The sequence below is a fragment of the Artemia sp. Qi Xiang Cuo genome, chromosome 12, assembly GCF_049724085.1.
Source record: "Artemia sp. Qi Xiang Cuo chromosome 12, ASM4972408v1, whole genome shotgun sequence".
NCBI classification, from domain to species: domain Eukaryota; kingdom Metazoa; phylum Arthropoda; class Branchiopoda; order Anostraca; family Artemiidae; genus Artemia; species Artemia sp. Qi Xiang Cuo.
Genome location: NC_142805.1, coordinates 36,872,356 through 36,891,414, shown reverse-complemented (window position 1 = coordinate 36,891,414; position 19,059 = coordinate 36,872,356). Strand labels below are relative to the sequence as shown.

General features: G+C 37.4%; 1 protein-coding gene across 1 annotated transcript in view; it reads right to left on the bottom strand.

The window, feature by feature from the left end:
- Positions 1 to 19,059, bottom strand: part of LOC148946077 (E3 ubiquitin-protein ligase MIB1-like) — a 167,222-nt gene that overhangs the window by 12,726 nt on the left and 135,437 nt on the right. The window contains exons 6-7 of the mRNA XM_089097596.1: positions 11,323 to 11,442; positions 4,730 to 4,865 (exon numbers count right to left, since the gene is read on the bottom strand). Of these exons, the coding sequence (XP_088953722.1) occupies positions 4,730 to 4,865; positions 11,323 to 11,442 (256 nt within the window). The remainder of the gene's footprint in view (positions 1 to 4,729; positions 4,866 to 11,322; positions 11,443 to 19,059) is intronic.

Below are 19,059 nucleotides of genomic sequence, written 5' to 3'. Positions count from 1 at the left end.
GGGGCTTTCCGTAGAGAAGTTTTTCCTAGGAAATGCATTTTCTGGTGCCAGAGCCAGGTATCCCAACAAAGCACTATTCGTCACCACCTTATCCCAAAGGGCTTTTCCTTATCCCGACATTCGGCCTTGGTTGAGTGCCCTCCAGTCTTGCGGTTAAAATATCTGAACAGAAGTCAATTCTGTCTGACGTTCTATCTTCCAGAGCAATGATGCTACGGGCACCCTTTTCTTTCAAGCTTTCGCCAAGACTTGCCGTTACCCTGATAGGAATGAATTTAGCAGCCTGTGTAAAGCTCTTTTTTTTGTTCAGATGACCTAGAGTTTTTCTTTTTTTGTCCTGATTCTCTTCTTAGGAACATTCCCCGTCCCTCGTCAGGCATGGCCCACTGGACTACTTGTACCCCCCCCCCCCTCGGGTGTAAAGTATTGAGATAAGTCTTACCTCTCTCTTTTTATCCCCTTTGCAATGGAGCTTTCCTTGGTAGTGTCAAGATATCCACTAATGTTATAGACGCAAGGTTGAGACCAGCTTGGGCAGGCAAAAATAGTCACTCAAAAGAGAGAAGAGAATCGCCAACAATTGCCAGCTATGAGCGGCCAGTGGAACTCGGTCCTCAGAACCGGTAAAAGGGATACTTAAGGTAGAATATGTAGGTTGGTTCCCCGTGAGACATTGTCGCATATGTTGCTTCTCAACTGTACTCTTTAAGTATCAGTTGCTGCATCATTTGATGGGACTTTTGATATCAGGGAGGGGGCCTCTTGAAACTGTCAACTATGGGCTTTGTTTGTCTTCGTATTTGTTTGTGTTGGTTTGAAAGAAGACATATCCAATATAAAATTTCTAATTGGTCTGTGTGTGATTTCTGTTTTTTTATGTGAATCTTGCCGCCACGTGCCAGAAACAAACCCTTTACTGTCTTTACTGCCTTTTCTGAGGAAACGGTTCGAAATGCATATGCTGCACCAAACACATTTTTCTCTATAGCACTCACTCCCTGCTGGTTTTTCCTATTGTTAGTCATAGCAAGTGAGGTGTGTAGTTTGCTTACTTGTAACAGTTGTTTCTTCGGCCTCTCAAAAATAGAACTCTTGTCTCTCAAATCTCATGATTTGCTGTCAGAATTGGAAATAAAGTCTTGGAGAATATGAGTTCCACTGACCTTGGTTCAACTTGTGAAAAGAGATGTCTAACCACATATCAATACATTAGTTAAAAGATTGGCTTCAGACTATTTTCTGTTGGTAACAAGATAAAGCTTACAAGAACTTGTGATGGTGCAAAGGAAGTTTCCTTTACTCCTTTTTCAAAAGAAATGGAGAATTACTTGAAAACATGTCGACTTGAGACTTTTCAAAACTAAATCCTTTGACGAAGACGTTAAAGAATGTCTATTGGAAAATTTTCATTTTGTTTCAAGAATGTAAAAATTTTGTTTTGGATATGTTGATGGGGGAAGGACGGGACAGCTTATAAACGCCATTTAAAAACTAGCTTAATTAGGGCTTGAACTGAACATTCGGGGAACAAGGGTCTGTGTCGTCAACGCTTTGAAATAAACTGTACCTATTTTCAAACAAAATTGAACTACAAGAGGTTAATTTGTACCATCTGAACAGTACGTTAAAAATTTGCTGCTCTTGTCACTTTGCGACGAGCGCTGGCAGTTAAACTTAATCGATTTCGCCGAGAACTGATAGTTCTACAGCAAGGGCAAGAAAAATAAACCCAAGTAAGTAGCGATTCCCAAAGTTTCTCATAGAATAGCTTTTTCAGAGGTGATGCTCTAGTATTACGTGTGATAGAGAGCAAAGAGCCGTAAGGCTTCAGTGTATTCTTATTTATTTTTTTATTTTTTCATGAGCCACTTCATATGGAAGATTTGGTCCTGTAACTTTGGAGGGAGCTCATTCGACTGGAAATTGAAAGCTCCAGTACCCTCTTTAAGAGTCAAAAGGGATCGGTGGGCAACCAGCCCATCTTCAAATTCCTCCCCCCCCCAAAGACGTCTGATCAAAAGTTTGAGATTTCCATCTTGTTATAAATGGTCTAAAGCTCAAATAACTATGGCTCTGGTGTTTATATATCCCCCCACAGCCCTTGGGGCAAGGGTTGTAACTTATGAAAATTGCCCACTGTTTACATATAAGGTTATTTATTGGGAGAGTGGCATGTTTGATCCTGGGTCTCCAAAAAAAATTTGGAAAGTTTCAGGAAATGCTGAGAGTGATGTCGAAACAAAATTATAACACGCTGTGTGGTAGTTGTCAAAAGGACCTATCAGAAATATCTGAGGGTAGTAAGTTGAAACTGTTAGCGTATATTCACAAGTGGTCGGAAGGCAACCAGCCCCCCTCACCCTTTTTAATGCCTCCTCTCCCCGAAACTGATCAACATTTTTAAAAAAAGCCATTTTGTTTAAAATAGTAAAAAGGTCTAATAACTATACTTCCAAGGAATGCCGTGTCCCCTCCAGCCCCCGGGAAAAAGATTTTAAAGTATGTAATTTGTCCATTTTTTACATGCAGGATAGGAAAAGGGGGGCTATTTAATTCTTATTGTGTCTGAATAGTCTAAGGGTATTAAGGTAAAACGTCGGGGAATGCTGAGGGGTGGTTTGAACTAGATTTAAAGATACAATGTGGCCCCAGTTTATCAAAAAAGGCTTTTCTGCTATTTACTAGGGACAGCTTGGGGTATTATGTTGAAACTTTAAGAGCATGTCCAGGGGGATGTTGAATAGTGGTCAGATGGTAGATAGCCCCCCTCTCACACTCTTTTTAGCTTCCCTCTCCTCATAGGCATTCGATCTCAACTTTGTAATTGCTATCTTGTTCAAAATAGACTTAAGGGGCAAATAACTATGCCTCCACTGAAGAAATAACCCCCGCAGCACCTGGGGCGATGACTGCAATTTATGCAAGTTGCCCATTGTTGACTTCTAAGGTTTTGCTATAGGGAAAAGGGGGCATGTTTGGTCCTAGGTCTCCAAAAGGCTTTATGTATTAAGGTAAAAACTTTCCCGAAATGTTGAAAGTGATGTCGAACAAAATCAACACACATTATGTGCGCTATCTTTGTCAAAAAGGCACATCAGCAATATCTAAGGAACGGTTAACGGTATTAAGTTTAAACTTTCAGGGCATGGTGAGGGGATTGTTGAAGAGCAATCAGAGGGAAGGTGTACTGCTTTATGCAAATCGCTGCATACAAATTTGAATAACCCAGTTTCGGAACTTTTAAGAATAGTAAAGACGTGATTCCTATTCACTTTTGTACCATAGAAATTCTCTGGCACATCCCTTTCCTTGTGCCAATATCCACAGAAGAAGAAACAAGAGGCAACATTTTTGAAAAACTAAAACTTGACCAGATCTCCGGGTCGGAGAAAAGCGAAAAAATCAAAATACTTGGAAATTGGAATTTTACCTAAAAATTTCCAAATACACAACATTGCACCAGGGCAACTATGAAAAGGATATTTCTGATAGAACTTTGGTCTATTAAATTTAAGCTAACCCCGATTTGTAACCTATCTGTAGCGGTAGCCAGGTTGATGGGGGCTGTAATTCTCTTGTAAAGGGTTTTTGACCATGCTGATTCCAGTATTGCGATTTCCATTTCGACATGACGCTGTTTTAGAGAGGTTTCATGCTTTTTGTTTAATTCCCGTAAATTTGTTTGGTCAATTAACGTTTACTGTAAAGATTAATAGAAATAATAGCTACTTTATGAGCCAACGTCAAATGACGCTTGTTTTCCCTTAATAGTTTTTTTTTTTTAATAGAATTTAAACATTTGGTCACTATGGGCCGGTTTACTCTTACTAGTCTGCGGATATCACTGCAGCCATAAAAGGTAGGACTTGCCTGCCTTTTTATGCAAATGTATCTGTGAAAGGTCAGTTATATAATTTTGTGCCCCCCCCCCTTGGGGTTGTGTAGAATGTATCCTTCCAAAAGTGCGTTTCTTGCACATTTTTACCATTTTGAATGAAACGACTGTCTCAACATTCAATTCAATGCCTTAGGGGTTATGGATATGTCATGGAGAAAAAAGGGCACGGGAGGGGGGGGGGGTTGATCCCTTTTGATCATTCTTGAGCCACTAAAAAAGGCGTCTAAATTCTTATATCTGAATGAATATGCCTCCTTCCAATTTTCAACTGCTACCACTTGTATACGAAAATGCCGGGAATAAGGAAAACACAATAACAATAATAATGATAATACCACGTGTAGGATGTGTCGCTTTTAGCTTAGTCGTTGTCATTCCGTTGACTGTTCCTGTCCATTTTCCCTTTTAAATCAATCCTTCCATTGATTATGAATGCTACTATTCCATCTATCTGACTATCATAAGCACTCAAAAATGGCCGTAATTTACTAGTGGAACAGGCGAAAAACTCATCCTTTAGTTATCGACTTTCATTTACTCGTGTTAAAATCCTTGGTTTTCTTCGTTCTCAGCAATATTTGGGAATTTTGTTCTGAGGAGTTCTGTTAGGAAGAACATTGGAAACATAAAATGGCGCGTCCCTTGTCAAATAAAGTTTGTCAGTGTTTAGAATTGCGGGTAATACCCTGATGTGATCATCTACATTATAGCTGGAAAGCAGGCTTGAAGTTGTTCTCTCATTTGTATTAATGAAAACAGTAGACATAGTCTGGTATGACCATATTAGCCAATGAAGCGTTAGCATTCTTCTTCTTCTTCCTGTTTGATTACCTAGAGGGGCTAACGCATTATCTCCATGTAATTCTGGGCCTTGCAGCAGCAGCAGCAGGCTGGATAGACCCACAGCTGTAGAACCCGGAGACCAAACTCCGGGTCTCATATTACCAAGCAAAGGTCCAGTACCTTGCTGTTACGATTGGGTTAAACGTTAATATCTTTCTTTCCCATATTTGATTATTTAGAGGCGTTAATGCATAACCCCCATGTAATTCCAGGCCCTTTTGCAGCTGAGATCGAACCCCTGGTCTAAGCGTTAATATCTTGTTCCTCTTCTATTCTATTTGGCTTGTCGAAAACTTGTTCACTTGTCGAAAACAAAAGTACCCCTAGTTTGATTGAAAAGTAAAATTCTGATATACTAGTTTGTAATGATACTTGTAATGATACTAAAGGCTGATACTTGTTTTATTTTCTATGGAAGCAAAACAAAAAGGTGTAAGCTGCACAACAATTTTTCGTAAAAAAAAAGCTGTTTCTGATAGATCTATACAGTTGGTTCAATAGCCACACTTTTCTTGTTTGGTTTATTTATTTTTTTTTTTCGTTCCAAGAAATACAATAATGAATCAGGACATAAAAGTGTTGGTCTTTTGTTTCTGTTGTTTAAAAGTCAGTTTAACTTTTTCTAAGACCCATGTAAATTCTACACTTGGCCATGTTTGCTGATCGGGCATCCCTGGGTCTGGATATATGCCTGTGAAGTTCTCCTTCTGTTGATAAAAGATTATGGTTGAGTCCAATCTTTAGAAGTTTGGCGTCGCGGCACTGGAGTAACGCTTAACTTTTCACTGTAACACTTATTTTCTAAAACTAATGATTAATGCCATGAATGACGGAAACATTTTTTTGCGAGTTAGGCAAAACAATTTTTTGGAAGTCAGCTTGACCAAGTCCGTTGTAAAGTGCAAATAACATTATATACAAAATATGTTTAGCATTATTGTCTAAACCCTTCTGAATGCGTTCTTATTACTTAAGCACATAGGCCAACATCAACACGAATCTTTAACATTTTTCCACCAGATGATTGGTGGCTCTTACTAAAGCCAGCTACTTACCTTCTATTAAAATTTTCCCCTTAGCTCTTTCATGGACTTTGTCAAACTTTGTTTGAGTGCATTGATTACTCATAATTTGTTTTGTTTTGGGCTACAGAGCATTGTGTCTGAAATATGCTTATTTTTCATTTCCAAAAATTTCTTTTCGTTAATTTGTGTTATTTGCAATACAAATATTCAGTTTTCTAGCATCTAATTTTAATCTATGACGGAAACAAAATTACTCGTCAATTTTTTGAAATTAATGATCAGCATCTCTTTTTCACCTCTACAGATTTTTCCGTAGATCCACGGAATTTGATGTCTGTCTAAGGACAAAAGAACGCAGTTACGGAATCTGCAGAATACCTACGTAAAAACCGAAATCCTATTGAAAATGTCATATTCACCCTTCTTTTATATCGTTTACCTCGAATCACGAGAAATGTTTGTTCGACGGTCGATGTGTCGCCTGACCCAAATTTTGATGCAATCCGATCTGCGACTTTTTTCGTCTGGTATATGGTATTGGTTCATTTTGTTTTTCGAGAAACAAAACAAGTACGAGATTCAAGTTCTTCGTGGCTTGCAAGTCTGCTCGTCATCGGAAGAAGTATAAGCTGACTTGCTGACTTGACTATTCAAGAAGAGGAGAAAGCTTCGAAGATCTACCACTAAGCAATCTATTGCCAAATCAACTGTTTGATGTTTTTCAATTACTTATTCTCACAGGAGATTAATGCAAAATTAGCTCCCAAAGCACAAGTTTTACAATACGGTCTTTTTACTCTGGAACTCAAGAAATCCAGCAAGAACATTGAGCACCTGCCTGAACCTGAACATTTTCTCTGTCTATTGGTTACTGGTTTGAACCTGTTTATCTTTTAGTTCCTTCTGTCCCCAACGATACTGAAAATACTAAGAACAGATCAATGTTTTAAGTCTAACCAAGCTGCAAAAAAGACTACCTTTTTGCTTATAGAAATACCAAGATCATTTGATTATCTCCATAGTTAAATGTTTGTTTGGGTATGTCCAATCTGTACGTCAAGGTTTTTTGAATTTACAGATTCTCATGTTTAGAACTTCAAATTCTTCTGATAACTTTCTTCGAACTAGAATTTAACGGCCACAATATATTTTCCATGAAATTCCGCGCAGATTTGCTTTATATCAGCATTGGATTTGCTGACCTCGTTTGTAAAATATTTTTGTAAAGACGAATTATTTCTATAGAGAAATGACAAAAAGGGAATGTGGATAAAACCCTTACAAAAATTTTGAAGAAACTTACAAAAATTACAGAAATTTTGAGTACCTTACTGGCCAGCAAAAGTGAAAAGTTTCAAATCTTGGTGAATTTCCAATCTTGTACCTGTGAAGGATAATGATGGAAATGGCTACCAGGTTTTTGCGGTCAATTGGACCATGAGACTTTTGTAGCACCTAATGGCCTATGGACATTCTACCGAATCCGAAACGCCATCTATGGATTTTCTACGAAAAACTTGCGTCGTTCAACGGATTGTAAAAAAGACCTAGTGGAAACACTGCTCTCTTCTTTTTTGTGCTCCCATTCTTTGTCGTCTTTGTTTTCTGATTGTAGAATGAGAAAAAGTTTTCAACTCCAGTACAAGTACTTATTCAAAACAGCACAGAAGTAGAGGTTTGAAAATCCTATTGTGAAAAATGGGAAAATCCTATCTTAAAAAGTAGAGGATTGAAAATTCCAAAGCACCATCAATATGACACATAAAGTCAAAATATAGCTTTTGCAAAAAAAAAAAAAAAAAAAAAAAAACAGTTATTAGATTTCTTCGAGTAAGATGATTTGAACCAAATATATATTACTATACTATAACGCTGTTGGTACAAGACTCATTGTATCATTGTTTGTAGTATGTAGTATTTGTATGTAGTATGTAGTATCATTGTATGTAGGTGGTCATCGTTCCTTTTTATGATCAGCCTAATAGATGTATCTTTGCTTTATTGAACTAATACACCTAGAAATGATACGTCTTCTGTTTAATTGTACGTTATTAAGATCAAAAGTGGCCTCCAATCCACTGCTCTCTAGTCGGAGCTGCCCCACGACACCCTTCAATATGGCCTATGGAAGCCTTTCAAATAAATTTTTTCTCAACAGTTCTCTCTAAAAAAATAATGTCTAAATCCTTGGCTCCCAAGTATTGTAAGCTCCCTATGGGAGTATAATTTATTTGTTAAAAAAAAGAAATTCGTGGAATTCGGAAATATATAGGACAGGCTAATGGGCTAGTGGGCTTGTTTCATGGATTAGAATTTCGTTTTTTGAATAACACGAAGCTTGTATACCATAAAAAACTGGAGCATCAGGATTATGCAAACGCTTAGGTAAGTATGACGATAAAAATGCTTGTAAACCATTGGTTTGCATACGCGTTAGAAAGCCGTAAATTGGAATTTTCAGGTTCTCTTTTGACCTATATGTCCTGTTTCAATTAGAAGCTTAATCTATTCTTAATCCCGGCCGCCCTATGACATTTTTGGGATCCTCTATTGGAAGATAAAGTTATAAAGACACAAAATCTCATTTGGTTGAGTTTTACCGAAATTCTATCACTAAATCAATCATTTCATTCATATATAAGAAATCATACATGTAACCTACTGAAGAGCTATTCAGCACATGAAGCTTGGCATGTGGAGGGTCTCACACAGGGATGTCTCGAAGGGGGGGGGGGGGTGAAGCACCCTCAGGTTTTTGTGAAGTCGTATAAGTCGTTTATTTTGACCTCGTTGAGGTCCCAGGTTCTAAATTCTGAGACGGTCTAAGTTGTATTTTCTTCTCCTGGAAATACTTTTGCATTTTCAAACTTCTCGGTAAAGAAATGGCTGATTTTGAAAACACTCTGCTTCAATTGTAGAAATCAAATACCGAATTTGCTTGTAAATAGAATAGATTTGTTTTACTTTATTATTTAATTTTCTAATGTCGTTTTTCGATAGAGTCGTTTTAATTAAACCAGGTTTAAAAGGACTGGTCTGGCAGCCTAGTAACTGGCCTTAAAAATATTTTTTTGCTCGTATATGATTAATTTCTTTCTGATGGTTCAGCAGTCTGGGATAATTCAGCTGAAGCCCGACAAGATAATATGAGCAAACCAAAATCAAGAGACAAGGTTACGCGCATGTATTGTCGGTCAAACTTTGACTACGAGTGGAAAAGAAGGCAAGAAATTTCTAAACACAATGGGAAAGTAATTAGAATTCAAAGAAAAGGAGCCCCACGAGATCCTTTCAAAATAAGTGTATACAGGATAGTGAAAAAAAACTCGATTAAAGTACGAGGTTGAGAGGGATACAACGCGTCTCTAGGACAAGGGTACTTTTGAAGACTCTGGGATAGCTCGTTCAAGTCGGGAGGTAAGTTTTTGCCTGGGACAAAAGCAAGGAGCAACGTTGAAACTTCTAACGAAGAGAAATTGCATAAGAAAATATTTCGAATGTGTGCCTCCGGCTCTTTACGATAATTTTGATGTCACGCCATCGATCAACACAGGTTATGAGAAGGAGTTAAATATAGGGCAAGCAGTTTCTGATCAAAGACCTAACAAGGTATTTTTGTATGTGTTACCAAGCTGGAATACATTATATCATTAGTTGCTAATTCCAATGACATCGTTAAGACTGTCTGGGAAAATTTTACGTTGAATGCAAGAGATATCTTGGTGGAAATACAATCTACATCATCTTCTGTGTTTGAGCTATGTAAAGAGTTAACGATCGATTTCACTGAAGAACTTCTTAACATTTTAACAATTAGTGTAGTTGTCGAAAGTTGCAGTGGCGATTTTGAAAGTATAGTTCACAAGAGTCCAGGAATAAGGAAGCCAATCTGTAGCGAAAACCAAAGGAAGCACCTTATTTCAGGTGGTCTTAATCAACCAAAGCTGAGTGTATTCTCAGTTGATCCTACAGTATAAAAAATGAAACAGTGGCGTTTACATCCAGGATGGTATGATGATTACCAGTTCTTAGAATACAAATATCGAGAGATGCTGCCTTCTGCTTCCTGTGTTTCCTTTTCTCAAGTGGTCCCAGGAGCGACCAATTCGAAAAAGCTTGGGTGGAAGCCGAACTTCGATAAAGGCACAAAATGAAGGGTAAAGAAAAGGCGAAGACAGGAAAACTGGCAATTAGTTTCTCTTTCGAGTAATAAAAAGCAGCTATGCTCTATTTTTGTCTTTCCAGGACACCTAGAAAGAGACTATTAGATGTTAATGAGGCTAATGACGAAACCGGGCATGGTATGGCAGAAAGTGTAATAAGAACACTGGCAAGGAGAGGAATTCCTCTGCATAAACTAGCTTTCCAGTCTTATGACTATGCAAGTGCGATGTATTGTCAATTTAATGGAGCCCAGCAGGAAATATCTGAACCTCTTGTTTGCTTTGTACCCTATTTTCCCTGACAGGCTCACAGACAAAACATTATTATAGAATATAGTGGCTGTTCACCTCTTTGAAAAGTTTAGCTTTTCAAAGTCCTTGACCAAACATACATGTTCTTCTCTATATTTACAAAGGATTTTGCCAAACTTAAAAAGAAACTCTTCGATTGAAAACAGCCTAAATCTCCGAAACTTATCACGGACTCGGTAAACTTCAAGGGCTGAAACCATACATGCAGTACTTACTTAGTTTGAAGCAATAGTTTCAGTCATTTACGAAACAGCACAGATAAAAAACACCAATGTGAAGTCGAATGAATAAGCTAGCGGCCTTCTGTAAATGATTCTAAACTTCGAATTTCTCACTTGCCTCATCTCTATGAAAAAAAATCATTTACAAGATCAGGATAGCAACGGAAAAACTTGAAGAATAGATCAATATCATCGACACAATCGAGATGCTTGAAGCTATGAAGAAACTTTTCGACAGAAAATCGGAGGATGAAATGAAAAATTTCATTGACAGTGCAAAAGTGTTTTCCTGAATGAGAGAAGTTGATCCAGAGGCAGATTTCGTCAGATATCATCGTCGGCGAATTATTCCATCTAGTTTGACAGCCAAGATCAGAGTCAATGCGAGATCTCAAGGTATCAGTTCTACAGACAACATCTTTGAATCCTGCTCGAAAGGTTGACTTCAATGATGGGAAATAATGTCATATCTTGTCTTGTTAATCTTGACAAATTTTGATCCTAACTTTTATCTCTTTTAAAAAAGGGTTTCAGTTGCAGATTTTGAACTAGCACCAACGTTTTTCCAAACCAAGAAAGACCTCCAGACGCTACTGCTTTTCAAGTTGAACATGAAGTTCTGTTTCAGTTTTGCCGCCGCGCAACTTGCTTCAGAGAAGTCCTAGGTGAAGGAAATTGCCGGCAACACCAGCTTATGCAAGCCAATCGCCTTTGCAAATAAGCTGCGACATCACCTATTGTAGTTGATGTTGCCGAAAGAACATATAGCAAGCTGAATTTTGTTACGAATTTGCTGAGAACTGCCATGACCGATTTTTTACTAGATTCCTTATGTTGTTGGCGAATGAGAAAGACCTCACCGAAGCCACTGACTTAAACAAGATTGTCCAGCGATGGTCCACTTTGAAGAACAAGCGAATATAAACATAGCTGTCCTTAGTTACGCATGATGTATTCCGTTTTAGCTTCTTCTTTGTCTCCTTGAATACGTATAAAATATATAAGGTTAATTATAATAATTTTTACGAGTCATATAATGTGATCTAGGAGTCGTTTGAATGATGGGATCTCACTCCCCCTGACCTTGAAGCCACCCCTGGCCTCCCAACACAGTAGTAAAACACCCCAAACACAATAAACAATGCACTTGATTATACAATACAAAAAGAAGAAGAAAAAAACAAAAAAACAAATAAAACTAGAGTAGAGCTTTCACTAGAATACAACAAAAAGTGAGGGTTATTTTTATGAATGAATTACTTAATTCTTTACCCAAACTTCATCAAAGTTTGTATTTGTATTTTTTGTATTCAGTTCTTTCACAAATAGGTGTAATATTGCTCTTTCGAGCTCTTAATTAAAATAAAAAAAAATTTCAAAACGAATTTCTTCAACTAAAAGCAACGAGATACACTAAAGCAGAAATGATATCAAATAATAATTCCAACTTAAAACGAAAAGAAATTACTATCCATAAATAGATAAGACCCAAAACGAAGAGAAATTGCGATGAATATTAAGTCAAATTTAAAAGCAACACAAGTTAGCACAAACAGGATTTGGATTATTGCCCTCCAAGCCTTCTAAAGACCAGAGCGTCATTTGCACTTTACCGAATATAATTTTTGTGGTAAATTTGCAGTTTACAACGAAATTTAGCTGGGATGAAAGTGAATATATCAATTGATATATCTTTGATGTCTTTTTTATAGTCTTTCATAATTGAATAATCGCTTCTGGGGGAAATTATATTATGAGCCCTTAGCCAGTAATTAACAGTTCAAATAGGGATAAATCCTTCTAATAGATAGTGATAAATTTCATAAAAATGCCTACTACTGATGATGGTCACTGTATATGTGACCGAAATCTCTATTATTTTCTGTAAAATGTTATCACTGTCAGTTAAAAGGATTTATCCCTATCTGAACTTTTATTTATCGTCATGGAAAGGCAGTGTGGTCTTCGAAATTATCAGAGTCCTTAGAGGGCTAAAAGGGCTCAAAACAGCCTATAGTGACCAAAAGTTTAAAAGCTTTTTCTGAAATAAAAAACTGGCTTGTGAGAAAAAATTTCCATTTTTGGTTGATTCAGGAATGGTAGACATTGTTTTCCTTAGTCTTATTCGTAAAATGTTATTTTAAAAACAAATTTGCAGAATTTTTTTTAAAAAGAGCGAGAAACCCCTCAAAAATGACTAGTTTTGCTGTGAAGTAATTTTTGAGGGGTTTCAGGCTCTTTTTTTTAATCTGCAAATTTGTTTTTAAAATAAAATTTTACGATTAAGACTAAGGAAAATAATGATTATCATTGCTGAATCAGCTGCATATGTAATTTTTTCTCCCTTGAAAGTTTTTTTTTTAAATTTGTATTAAAACTTCTGGCAAATAAGGACTGTCGGACCTTTTGGTGCCCCATTAAGGGCTCAAAATGGAATTTGCCCCAGAAAAGATTATTGGAATATGAAAGAGCATGAGAAAAGACATCAAGCGATGTATTGACTTTCATCCTAGCTAAATTATGTTGTAAACCTTAGAATTACCCGTTTTTATTTCAAACATTGTGGTTTTCGTTTTGCCGTAACCTCTATAACTACAACAAAAAGAAAGAAAGAGAGGGAACCAGTATAATAACTAAGATTACTAGAAAGAACTGATAAAAGTAGACTAACAGTTTAATACCTAGCTGGAAAGCGAGTTGATTACCCTTGGCACCTACAAAGCTATTAATTTTGTAATGCTTTTATTCATTTTAGAAAAGGATTAGGTAAAAAAAAGAAAGTTTTTTCACCTGAAAGCAAGGAGCAACATTAAAACTTAAAACGAACAGAAGGTATTAGGTATATGAAGGGGGGTGTCCCCTCCTCAACACCTAGGTCTTTACGCTTAAATTTTTAGTACTTCTAAAAAAGCTTCTTGTTGTTCTAATTAAACGAGCTTTTATTTAGGAGTTGTTCTTAAATAATTGGGACAAAATTCAAACTTTAGCGTAAAGAGAGAGGTGTTGAGGAGGGGGCATCCCCCCTCATATACGTAATAATTTGTGTTCGTTTTAAGTTTTAATGTTGCTCCTTACTTTTAATCACCAGATAGTGTCTTAGAAAATCCCCTTTTCATATTTCGCTTGCTATGGGCCATTGTTCGCTCTTTATTAGGCGTCAGCTCCTGCTGTAACCGTGATTGATGGTTAATACTTTTCTATTAGTGACACTACGATTACGACCGTCGCCAGTTCTGATGAGAAGGAAGCGAAAAGATAAGCCAAAAGAGGTTTCACGAAAGTGTGTCAAATCAATTTGTTTTTTGTTGTTTTTTTTTTCGAAAAATTTCCTTTAGCCTTTTATGTGCTAAATATGTAAATTAATTTTATTTCGGTAATAAAAAAAAAATATCTGATTACAAAACATGTAAATAGATTCTTACTGATGGACTAATTTTGTTGACTAATCCTGGACCACTGCACATTCTTACGTTAAGCGGCTTAGGTTACGGAATAGCAATATGAAACCACTACAACCCGTATCGCTTTCCGGAATTGGAGTAATTCGCTTAAAGATTTTTGATCGCATTCTTGATTAGTTCTTTCATTAGCGAGATGGACCAAAGTCAGTTCATTTTCCCCTTTAGCATAACAAATAGAAGGATTCTAATCTTCTCTTTATTTATGCATCTATTTAATAGTAAATTTTCAGATATTTCATTTACGTCTCTTACTCTGAAATCTGAGGAACGCTCTTCTTTAAGGGCCTTTGATGGTTTTAAATGCCTTTAAATTATAAACTTTATTCATCTGACTTCGCTTCGGAAAATCTATTTTTGAGCAGGCTTCACTCTTCTAAATGATGGAATGGGCTTGGAATATTTCCAAAAATTTCTGCTAAGCTTTCACAACCTAAATAGAAAAAGGAGGAATTACTTTGGTCAAGTAAATTATCTAATACAAAAAGAAAACAAATAATTTTGACGATTTAATACGGGGGAAACGATGAGTGGCTAGTGTCTTGACGCTAGGTTATTTATTTATTATTTTTCTTTCCTAAGATGTTATAAACTTAATTTTGTGCTTAAAGTGCTCGCTCGAATATGGGTATGTTCTTCTTCTGTATTACTTTATAACTACTCTTTTTTTATTTTTTTAATCCAGTTTTTACCAGCTACTTATCAAAAGTTCACACATTAACTTTTCTCACTTACTAATACTAAATATTTTTTTTTCTTCAAATATCTACTGAAAAGCAGTGCTGTTTGAATAAGAAGTGCCAACAGATTTGAGATAATTCAGTATTTTGGGGGAGGGTTACGAGTCCTGAAGTCCCCCTTTATACGTCACTGTGCTAGATGTCTCAGTTTTGTGTTGGGCTAGATTGCAACCAACAACAAAAACTTGTAATTTTTTCAAGGTGGCATAAGTCAAAGCTTTAGATAGTGTAAGATAAAATAGGATTATTTGTCCGTGTCTTACCTTGGGTCACGCAATCTTGGATATATTTTTGTCGTAGCAGCTGAGTTTAATGCTTTCTTCAGAAATGGTCCTAATACTGTTCTATGGAGTCTCTCCTGTTACTTATACGACCTTAGCATGATTGCCCAAAAGGGGGGGGGGGGGGGGTCAGCCCCCCCTGGCTGAATGACGGTGTCATATATTTTTATTAATTTAAAAAACTTTGCACTTAATAAGTTTTCAAAGAAATAATGGCCAGAAATAAAGTCAAATAATCTTCCAAGCGTAAAACTACGACAAACCACTATCGACAATTAAATGAAATTCAAAAGGAACAGAAATCATAGGCAGCGCGAGCGCTGCCTAAGAAAAGAACGATGTGGGCACAATGTATTATTAATTTTTTTTATTTTTTCTTCTTCTCCATACTCGGGCACTTCGTATCGAAGGAGTTGTCAGTAGAGATGGGGGTGCTACTCGTGTCAGGGCTCCTTTTATGGGCATAGAATACTGACAGGGCTCCAAATATGGGCATAGAGTCATTAGGGAGAACACGTGGTTAATGGGGTCAATGAACTCTTTTTCCAAGGTCGATTTATTTGGTGTTTCTATGTGTAATAACTCCAGGACGAAGGTTGCACATGCGCATTGAATTCTAACGGGAGCACTGTTATTGATCTAGGACTCGAGGGGGAAGTGAATTTCCGAGAACTTGATTGCGTAATCGTTCGTGAATGTCATGGTGTCCAGAAATAGTATTTGTTGTTGTTGCTCGAGCCAAATGTTATGACTTTCCCGGAAACAGTTAGATCACGTGTTTCCTTCTCAGCCAATCAGCGAGTCGGATACATCCTCCTTCCCAGCCAATCAGAGGGCTGGTTACATATGGTTTTCCCCGTTACATAACAATTCGCCCTTGAGATTTTGTATATAACGGACATGCAATGTGATTAAATTATCAGAAAGTATTGTGACACAATGGATAGAACACATGAAATTATTGATGAACTTGAAGCCTTGGCAACTTCAATTTAACATGTAAGTTCTGTTTTCATTATTTTTATTTTCAAAATAAAATTTTTTTCCGTGGTCACCCTCTAATCTCTTCGAGTAAACCCCCCCCCCCCCCACATACAATACAAACATCACTTTACTCACTAGGAAAACATAAAATATATTCTTTTACCGTCAAAACCTTGCCCCCCCCCCCATTGTTTTACAACCAAAATTCAAGCAAAAAGAAATAATTTTCTTTCGAAAAATGATAGCCTTTCTCTATTGTGATATAAAGTGTCTACTGACTTCCGTCACTGTTGTTATTAACCCGCTCTGGTTTTACACAGGGCTCTCCGGTGCGAGGCATATAATTAGCTCTGACCCTTTTTCCTATGTGTTTACGCGCGCGGCAGCCAAATTAAAAATGAACTGTTTCTCCTTCAAAATTAAATAAATAAAATATTTTCTTTTACCCTAAAAACCTAAACCCCCCCCCCCCCACCAATGTTTTACAATCAAATTCTCACAAAAAGAAATACCATTTCGTTAAATTCCTTCCTTCTATATTTCCAGCTCAACCCCCCCCCCCACCATTGTTTTACAATCAAATTCTCGCAAAAAGAAATAATTATCCTTCCTTCTATATTTCCAGCTAAAGTGACCGCTGACTTCTGTCAATTTTTAGTGAAAATGCCGTTCTGTTTTAACACAAGACTCCAGTGCGTGGTTAAAATTAGCAGTCACCGTTTTTCCAGTTTTGTTTACAAACGCGGTCATGTCAAAGGAACTGTTTCTCCGTCAAAATTAAAACACTTTGAGGCAATTGTAATAATTAGGCGCAGACGCAATTTGCTATTTTGGAGAAGAGAAACAGATTATTTTCAAGCTTTCTTTCTATAAAGTTTCTTTTATATTCCCGGGAGGGGAGCGTGAATCCAGTATTTTTGGCTGGGGGGGGGGTTAGCACTTTTAATAGTGACAAAATAGAAAAGATAATTGTTTCTTACCTTAATTGCTTCTTCATCATTTAGTGATTTTAGCTATAACATTTGAATAAAAGGTAGTAAGATATGGCTTTCGCTTGAATAAAACACATGCTTAACTCAATGAGAGGGGAGACTTCGGGTGGGTTAATTTTCCTAAATTTAGGGGGGGGAGAATATGGGTTTTTTGCTTTACTAAAATGCAATAGTTTTCTAAACAAAATTGTAGTTAATAACTTTCTTTCTGTAAAAAAGGGGCAAATTATTTTGATACTAATTTTTTCTCTTCTTTTTAAGGCCAATTATGAAGAAAGTGTGCCCCCTCCTTCCAAGAAAGCCAGAGAGGGCGAGGCAGCCACCATACAGTCCGGTAAAAAACCGAAAAGAGAATGGGTGGCTTCTTATAATATGGTGAACCCTGCCGGCTCATCTATGCAAGATCGTGAAATAGCCGGCCCAGTCGCGCAAGAACATAGCGACGCCGCCCCGTCCACCCTCCAACACACACTACCTGGTCATTTGGGTGCCCAAGTCCAGAGGGATTATGCAAATGTAAGCATTTTTTCCTACCTTTCTATTTCTTCCAATTTTTAGTCCTTTTCAATCCCAAATATAAACTTATCTCTGTGAGATATTAACCTCATATTACATATCTAAATGTATTTTTTTTTTGCAAAGAAACCACTCTTTTCTAATCTTTGCTATCGCTTTGATATTTCATAAGTGAATATTTTTAGGTAATTTCTATTAATAATCACTGCCTTTGAAACTCAAAATGCCATTTTTTCTAATATTTGCTATTTTCTATGCATTCCCCCTATCTCTTCGCCGCTATATCATAAGCGAATATTTTTCATGGGTAATTTCTAGTCAATTAATGCTCACCATTTGAAACTCAAAATCCCCTATTTTTCACAATTGATTGTCACAAAGTCTTAAGAGAAGGAACTGAGAGAGAGATTATTCACATTTATCTATTTGTCACACATGGATCCCGTAATTTACGCAAGGATATTTTTAAAATAGCCTTCAATCTTACAAACCCTTGCCAATATTTTAGTGATGGGGAAACATTGTTGACAATATACTGAGTTAACGGTTTACAGCATTTAATTGTACTGTTTTCTCGTCTGAAGTTCGGTCTTGGAAATCGGAAAACTGGCGCGGTGGCTTACAATAATTGTGAGCTAATGAAGAGTTCACCGAACCTGTATGGAATTAGAAATATTTCAACTTTTTTGGGACATTGTGTAAACGGCTGGGGAGCCGTGGAGCCCGAAATGCGCCGATGGGTCCGGGGAGTGCTGTGGGGGCAAGGTTAGGGAAGCACCGGGGGATGCGCCACGGGTCAGGGAAGTGTCACTGAGTTGCGCCAAGAATCAGGGAAGCGTTGGGGGATGTTCCATGGGTCAGGGAGGAGTCACAGAGAGGCGCCACGCGTCAGGGGAGCGTTGGGGGAAGCGCCTCGGGTCAGGAAAGTGCCAGAGGGATGCGCCACGAGTCAAGGGAGCGTTGGGGGAAGCGCCAGGGGTCTGAGAAGTGCTGTGGTTCCCAAACGCGCCCGGGAGGGTCCGGTTAGCGGTTGGGGGAAAGGTTAGATCAGCGGGTGTGTGAGCGCCGAAAAAAAAAAAAAAAAAAAATTTGAACACAGAAAAAAAACGAACAAATTTTCGCCTTCTATTTCATATCTTAGATTATAATCAGTTTTATTGACCAAATGTTATTAAGCAATAATAATCCAAATTTTAAAACGCGGGATGATTTGAACACTTTGAAAATAAGCTATTTTTTCATTGATAGATTGGACGAGCATTGGTCCCATATTCACCGTCCAGTGAAGAAGGGGAAGAAGAGGAGGCACACGTGGAGTCCTCCAACAATTCACTATGGGATGATTTACATCAAATTCCAGATAATATTGACTAATTTATAGGTTATTTTTTAATTTTTGATTATAACACTGTTGAGCTGTTAGACTTGCGTCAAAAAACTTTTAAATTTTTAAAGTATTTTCCCCGGTATTTACCAGGGAACCCTCCAACCCCCTATCCCCACACGACTCCACTTCGAACAATTGAAGTGGAGCATTCGCCAGATATTGTTGAACAACTGGGGGGAGGGGGTAATATACAAGAGGGGGAGGAAGGTACAACTCTCCCAGACTTTCAGCTGTCCAAC